This window comes from Ovis aries, chromosome 7 (genome assembly GCF_016772045.2).
Source record: "Ovis aries strain OAR_USU_Benz2616 breed Rambouillet chromosome 7, ARS-UI_Ramb_v3.0, whole genome shotgun sequence".
NCBI classification, from domain to species: domain Eukaryota; kingdom Metazoa; phylum Chordata; class Mammalia; order Artiodactyla; family Bovidae; genus Ovis; species Ovis aries.
This window is the reverse complement of record NC_056060.1, coordinates 25,429,645-25,438,127: the sequence shown is the minus strand read 5'-3', so window position 1 is coordinate 25,438,127 and position 8,483 is coordinate 25,429,645. Positions and strand designations below refer to the sequence as shown.

The 8,483-nt window shown below is 40.2% G+C and overlaps 1 protein-coding gene across 1 annotated transcript; it reads right to left on the bottom strand.

Moving 5' to 3' along the window:
• Positions 1-286: 286 nt before the first annotated feature.
• Positions 287-1,320, bottom strand: LOC101122866 (olfactory receptor 4Q3-like). The gene is given in 2 exon segments (XM_012182292.4): positions 287-339; positions 342-1,320. Coding segments are annotated over 2 exon segments (960 nt in total). The 5' UTR covers positions 1,249-1,320.
• Positions 1,321-8,483: the final 7,163 nt, after the last annotated feature.

Sequence of the window (8,483 nt, the reverse complement as noted above, 5' to 3'; positions counted from 1 at the left end):
AGGCTTATAGGCAAAAGACTAGAAGAGCTGATCTTTCAACGTGTCCCTTTGACCCTAGTACTCAATTCCTATTATCATTTGTGGGCCAGTAAACACTTCTGAGGTCCTTACTTAATATTTGGCACCTGATAAAGTCACCTATGCCTCCCAGCTATAATCAAGAACAATGCATTATAATTTTTATACTGCCTTCTCTTTTATACCAAAGTCACCAAATTTGTTCTCATGCATGTACTCAGGTACTGGATGAGTTAAGAGTGTGTTAAGAAAGAATACATTTTCTAAATCACCTCTTCCTGTTCATTCTTTGACATGGCAGCAGGATGTCACATGTTTTTTTCTCAGCTTCTTCATGGCTGTCTTCATATCAGTGTTTCTGAGAGTATAAATGAGGGGGTTCAACATAGGTGTGATCACTGTGTAGAAGACAGAGAAAACTTTGTCCACAGAGAAGCTGCAGAAAGGTCTCAGGTAGATGAATACACATGGCACAAAGATCAGACTGACCACTGTTAGGTGGGAGGCACAGGTAGAGAGTGCCCTGCTCTGGCCCTGGTGGAGCCGAGTTCTCAGGGTGACCAGGATGACGGCATAAGAGAAGAGCAAGACCAAGAAACAGACCAGAGACAACAGACCACTGTTGGAGACCATCAGCACCTCTACTACATATGTGTCTGTGCAGGCTAGCTTGATGACCTGTGGGACGTCACAGTAGAAGTTGTCCAGTTTATCGGGCCCACAGAAGGGCAGTTGAATGACCAGTATGACCTGTGTGATAGAATGGACAAAACCCCCACACCAACAGGCAAAAACCATCTGAAAGCAGAGCTGGCGGTTCATGACTGTCAGGTAGTGCAAAGGATTACATATGGCAACATACCTATCGTAGGCCATGGCTGTCAGCAGAAACATCTCACTGGCGCCCAGAAAGTGCAGGAAGTAGATCTGGGCCACGCATCCTGAAAAAGAGATGATCTTGTCCTCCTGTAAGAAATCTCCTAACATCTTGGGCACAGTAACACAGCTCAGGCATAGGTCAATGAAGGACAGGTGGCCCAAAAAATAGTACATAGGTGATTGGAGCAGGTGAGTGTCAGCTCGCACTGTTACCACTATCAAGAGGTTTCCCAGGACAATGGCTATGTAAAACAACAGAAATATTAAGAAGAGAAATAGCTGCAGCTCCAAGGATGATGATAGACCCAGAAGAACAAATTCTGTCACCTTAGAATCATTTTCTTTTTTCATCAGGTCGAGAATACCAAGTAACCTAAGAAAGATGAATTAAATTAGAACAAGAGAGATTTAAGCTAGACAAAAGGCCAAAAAAAAAAAAAAAACCAGAGACAACCGAAATAATTGAAGAAATGGGAATTAGGATCCAGATGGGTTATATTAGAATTAGGTAGGCTCAGGACAGTATTGCCATGAATCCAGCTATTGTTGTATTGCCACTAAGTAGTGTCCGACTCTTTTGTGACCCCATGGACTGTAGCCCACCAGCTTCCTCCATCCATGGGATTTCCCAGTTGATGAACCCACTACAGTGGGTTAGCATTTCCTTCTTCAGGGAATCTTCCCACCCGAGGGATTGAACCTACATCTCCTACATTGTCAGATGAATTCTTTACTGTTGAGCTTCCATGGAAGCCCCCATGAATTCAGTGTCTTCTGTTATGTAAATTTGATCCTATCTTATCCAAATCTTGTAGTCACCTCCCAAAATGCTACCATCCCTAGAATTCTCTGATGCTGTGGGAATTTCACTGTTCTGTGAATGCTTCTAAGTGTATAAACCGAGAACAAAACTCAAATGATTTCTTAAATTTAAGACTGATAAATGTCAATATAGAGAAAAAAAGAGTATGAACAACAGGAGGTATAAAAACGATTTCAGAGTCAGAAAGAGGTGTAAGGGAGGAGACTGGAGATCTGAGAAACTTACATCATTGAGTATCAGGAACTATGCAGTTTCAACGGAAGAACGTTTTACCCTGCTCTTCATTCCACCAGCCCCTTCTTCATAGTCTCAGGCTAGGAAAATGAGAAATTCTCAGATGACCATCAAAGTTGCCCTGTCTGTGCCCTAATGCTGTTCTTATGAGTCACGCCCTAATTGAGGGCTGGCTGCAAGGACTGGAGAGATCCCCTCTCCCTAGTGCTTTGTCTGTATCTGAAGCTTTTATGGTCCTTATGCCACCATTCAGCCTAATGAGCCCTGGGATTCCCTGGGCTGCTGTTGTTTGAGTTGTCTGTATGTCAGTTCTTGCTGGAAAGCTGACTTTAGGCTCTGAAAGGTTCTGAACAGTCAAACCTTATTGTACAACACAGCCCTCCCATTTACCTACTTCGTGTTGATTAATTTGACACTACGTGTGTTACTAATTTTTCATATGTCAGTCTGTTATCTGAGCAAAACGATTCTCAATGGTTTCCCAACCATGCTTCCTGGAGTGGGTTAGGCTAAATGATAAATGCCAAGTTACCATAGGAAGCTATACAAGCAGTAACACTTCCTTCAGGGTGTTACAGAGCCTTACCACAACACAAGTCTCTTGATGATACTTCAAGCATCTTCTCTGGTGCCTGTGTATGGATCTTATCCAGAAAACAAAGATGCTATCTTTAGTAAGTGACTGTGATGCTGTCAAAGTAAAATTTTTTATGTTATAAAACATAATTCTGATATGGCTGATTCATGTTGAAGTTTGACAGAAAACAACAAAATTCTGTAAAGCAATTACCCTTTAATAAAAAATAAATTAAAAAAACATAATTCTGAAATAGATGATGAACACATGTCAAAATTGTATTTAATTCTTTAGTGAGGGATGATAGAATGACAAAGCCAATTCAAAAAACAATATAAATAATAAATTTATATAAACACAGTATAAAAAAGAACACTAAAATAAAATTTCTAAGGTATACATAAACCAGTTAATGCCCTAAAGGAAAACACAACCTTAACATTTGGGATTTTTCCCCCACACTAACAAGAAAATTAACACAGTTTAGCAGTTTTCTCTTATATCTATCTATATAATTGTATACATCTGTAATCCCATAAATAGCAAATACTAGGTTAAAATTACATCCTTCTAGAGTTAGATGAGCCTTAAGTAGTCTTGTTAAATACTATTTTAACATGACATTAAAAGGTAACACTTATACTTGGATTTCACCTTAGGATAAGAATAAGAAATAAAGCATACCAACAGGATAATATCAGACCTTTCTCTTTTGCAGAAGGAATTCTCATGGCAGACAGGTTTTTAGCTTTTTTTTCCCTCCCACTGCAAAGTGACAGTTCAAGGGAAAAGATGAGATACACGCAGGTGAGAGTAGGACCCACGCCGAGTTAGATAATCCAGGCATTGTAGAAGTCAATATCGCCCATCCAACTGCATGAGCGTAGCTTCCAGGGTCCCTGAAACAGACATACCGAGTCATTAGAGTCATTGCTCTCCAGAATGCCCAAACTTATAGCTTCTCATCAGCCTCATCTATGGCTTCTTAATAGGACATTCATTATCTTCTTACTCTAGATAAAAATTTCTAAGTCAGTTTTATCCTAAGAATTACTTCCCACTAGCATAGTTGACATTCTACCATTTTTAGGTTTTCAATGAACAGAGATAGAAAATTAACCCAAAATAATATTTACTTAGAAAAACTTATTGCAGTTACTTTGTGGGTTTTTTTATTTTATTTATTTATTTATTTATATTTTTATTTTTACTTTATTTTGCTTTACAATACTGTATTGGTTTTGCCATACATCAACACGAATCCACCACGGGTGTACATGAGTTCCCAAACATGAACCCCTCTCCCACCTCCCACCCCACACCATCCCTCTGGATCATCCCTGTGCACCAGCTACTTAGAACTAAAGTGAATAATTTACTTTCCTTCAAACTTCTAAATCTTTCTGTTTCATCTCAAGTTTTATGTTTTATCACTTTTATTTTATATCCAGCATAAGGAGATCAGTCCTGGGTGTTCACTGGAAGGACTGATGTTGAAGCTAAAACTCCAATACATTGGCCACCTGACGCAAAGAGCTGACTCATTGGAAAAGACCCTGATGCTGGGAAAGATTGAGGGCAGGAAGAGAAGGGGCTGACAGAGGATGAGATGGTTGGATGGCATCACCAACTCAATGGGCATGGGTTTGGGTGGACTCCGGGAGTTGGTGATGGACAGGGAGGCCTGGTATGCTGCGGTTCATGGGGTTGCAAAGAGTTGGACACGACTGAGCAACTGAACTGAACTGAACTAGCCATTTATGTTTTCAAACAAATTACTCTTCTTTGCTCTTAATAAGTAAAAACATATCTATTATTTTACATATACATTTGCATTTCCTTGACACCTATGTATCTGGTAGAGTCTCAACCACCTATATTGCTTACACTTGTCAACAAAACGATACTTGAGGATTTTTGTCGTACACAAACATCTCAGCAGATTAGGAATAAGCACACATTTTATGAATTCCTATAGTCACAAAAATTCCTTTTTGTTTCTTAAAGAGGTGAAAATAAAAATGTGCCTTAACATCGCCTAAGCGTAGCTAAACACCCTATCAAACTGTTATCAAATAGCCATTCTATAATATATAATATATATAAAAATAGAAAAATCAGAACTAAGCATGCTTCTCACTCCAATTCTAGGGAACTGTATGTAGGGAATGTTGCCTTGGTAATAAGTAGATGGGAAGAAAAACAAAAGCCCTTGAGAACCTGGGGTTACAGAGAGGCCCTCATGAATGTAGCAGCCTTAGTTTACATATCAGGAATCTCAGACTTTGCTTTCACTTAGGGATATCTTTAACAAATAGTGTCCTCTGGTGCCTGACAGCCACAAACCCTGGGTGAGGAAGGGATTTTCCTCCTGGGTCTCACAGAATCCACACAAAAGTCTTTCTCATAGACAAAGAGCAGACAAAGCCAAAGACAACTGAAATACTTCAAAAAAAATTTCTTTTAGTTGTAATACTATTGTACTGCCACAGTAATGCAACAAATGACCACCAACTCAGTGGCTTAAACAAAAAATTTATTATCTTTACAATTCTATAGGTCAGAAGTCTACAAAGTCTTGCTATGCTAAATATTAGTGTTGGCAGGGCTGTAGTCCTTTCTGGAGGCTTTGGCAAGAATCTTCAAAGCCTGCAACATTAAATCAAGCCTTGTCTCACACCTACCATCTTTCTGGTTCCTGAAACCAGGAAAGGTTCAATGCTCTTAAGGACACAAGGATACACCTTGAATGGGGCCACCTAGAAACTGAAAGTTTTCCCAGCTGAAACCCTTATCTCAGTACATCAAAGTCCATTTCACCAGGTGAACTAGGAGATTCACAGGCTTGGAATATGTTAGTTTGAGGATTAGGCCTCTGAGATTTTTGGTGATGTTATTTTTCTTACCACAATATACAATATAACAAACTGTCACAAATTAGAGCCAACAAAAAGTTCAGACACAAGAGACAGACACCCAGACTTCAGACACTGGGCTTATCACACATGGTTTATAAAAGAACTCTCAGATACAGATTGTTTAAAAATTATGTCTAAAGAAGTAAAACACAAAGTCTGGATATTTATTAGAGTTAGGAAGGGTGCACCTCACATGTTTCTCCAACTGCTTTTATTTAACGTGTCTGTTTAACACCGATCCTCCATGGATGTTGTTCCTGCTGATGCAGTTCTGATAAGGCAGTTTCCCTCCCAGAATATTCAAGATATAATTCCACATCCGGATTTCACTGTAGATATTGAGCAATCAACTTTCTGCATAAGTCCTACTTCTGGAGATGTAATCAATCAATTTTTTTCTCTTGTTCCTTTTCAAGTAATATATTTGTCTTTAGTTTTCTGTTGCTTACATATAACTCATATAAGTATGAATCTATTCTTATTTATACTGTTTGTAATGTGTTGGGCTTGCTCTTTGAGACTGTAGATTTTTGTGCTTGACCAAATCTATAAAAATTTTCAAACATTTTGTCTTTAAATATTTACTTCTGTCTGCTTCTTTCATCTTTTTCAGTTGTCAAACTAATATTGGACTTCCACTTTAACTTCTCTTTCATTTTTCTCTTTATCTATTCAGAATGCATTACTTATTCTTCTGATACAGTCTCGAGTTAATATATTTTTTATCTGCTCTCTGATCTACTGTTAAACTAGTCCATTAAATTTCTTTTTTTTTAATTTCTGGATGGTCATTAACTTTTCTCCAAAGAATATTTCTACATCCAATTAATCAACATGTTGACACGTCTACCTGAAGGTAGTGGGTAAAGATGTTAAATGACAAAGAAGTTTAAATCAATTGCCAGGGCGGTCCTAAGATGGCAGAGGAATAGGACGGGAAGCCCACTTTCTCCCTCACAAATTCCTCAAAAGAACATTTCAACACTGAGCAAACTCCATAAAACAACTTCTGTAGGCTGGCAGAGGACATCAGGCAACCAGAAAAGCAGACCATTGTCTTCAAAAACAGGTAGGAAAAAATACAAAAGACAAAAAAGGAAACAAAGGAGGTGGGGAGGGAGCTCCGTCCCGGGAAGGGAATTTTAAGAAGAGAGGTTTCCAAACACCAGGAAATACTCTCCCTGCGGAGTCTGCGGCGAGCCTTGGAAACACAAAGGGCAACATAACAAGAAGGGGAAAATAAATAAATAATTAAAACCAAGAGATTACAAGCCCAACAGTAACTCCCCCAGCGGAAAAGCAGCACAGACGCCTGCATCCACCACTGGGAAGTGGGGGCAGGGCAGGGACATGCGGGAGGCGCGGGCTGCAGTGCTTTGTAAGAATCAGGCAAGAACGCCCCACGCGCAACCAGAACGATCTAACTTGGGCTAGCAAACCAGACTGTGGGATAGCTACCACGCGAAAAGCTCGAACATAAGACACCACCAGGACCGAGCACAGAACAAAGGATGGAACGGAAAAAGCTGGGGACAGGCAGCCAGAGCCGTAAGGGCTGGAAAGGGGCAATTGCAGACCCGGAGAGATTTCACTTACCAAACTGCAAGCAGGCTTCTTTGCTAAGACTTCTGGGGGTACTGGACAGTCACTATCTGCCTCACAAGGGGCGCCAGCGGTCCACCCAGAAAACTGAGCAGCAGTGGCAGAAAAGGTGACAAGTCAAAGCGATCGCGCTCGCCAAACTCCTGAGCTACTCAGACCCGGGAACGGCACAAAACGCAGTCCCAACCGAATCTGTGCCTCTGAGGGCTACCTGAGCGCCAAACCTGAGTGGCTTAGACAGGGGAAGTGCACGCAGCCTAGAGCTGGCCTCAGACAGTTCCCAGCTGAGCATCATAGAGCCGAAGTGGTTTGTACGCCACGAGAAGGGACAGGTCAAGCGGGGCTGAGACACTGTGTGCACGCGACAGTGCTATTTGTTTGCAGCATCCCCCCTCCCCAGAGCGCGACTGAACTAGTGAGCCTAAAAAACCAGCAAACAGAAGAAGTTAAACAGAGGGAACCACCTTCAAAGTGATCCCACACGGCCCACAACATCAGAGAAGGGCCAGGTATATTTTTACTATTTTTAAAATCATTCCTTTTTTTTTTCTTTTTTTTTCTAACTTTTTTTTAATAGTTAAGTCTTCTATTTCTCCTCTAATTTTTATTTCTATAACCTATTATTACTATTCAAAAAAAAAAGACTCTTTTTTTTTTTTCTAAGGCAAACACCATATATAGTCTTTGGGTGGTTATTGGTGTTTTGTTTTGTTTTGTTTTGTTTTAATAATAATTCTTGTAGCTTTTTTTTCTTTCTTTTTTTTTCTTTTTTCCTTTTTCCTTCTGCTTCTTTTCTTTAATATTGTACTTTTGAAAATCCAACCTCTACTCTAGATTTTTAATCTTTGCTCTTTGGGTTTTGTTGTCAATTTTGTACATTTAAAAACCCAAACTTCACTACCCAAGTTTACCTGAGAGCGAGATTACTGGCTTGATCACTCCCTCCTCCTTTGGACTCTCCTTTTTCTCCACCAGGTGGCCTCTGTCTCTTTTCTCCCCCATCTCTTCTCTATCCAACTCTGTGAATCTCTGTGTGTTCCAGATGGTGGAGAACACCTAAGGAACTGGTTACTGGCAGGATTTGTCTCTCTCCTTCTCATTCCTCTCTGTTATCCTCCTGGCCACCTCTGTCTACTTCCTCCCTCTCCTCTTCCCTGTATAACTCCATAAATACCTCTGAGCAGTCCAGACTATGGAATGCACATAAGGAAGTGACTACTGGCTAGCTTGCTCTCTCCTCTTTTGATCTCACCGCATCTCATTCCAGTCACCTCTAACTACCCCCTCCCTCTTCTCTTCTCCTTGTAACTCAGTGAACCTCTCTGAGTGTCCCTCAATGTGGAGAAACTTTTCATCTTTAACCTAGATGTTTTATCATCAGTGCTGTATAGATGGAGAAGTCTAGAGGCTACTGTAAAAATAAAACTGAAAA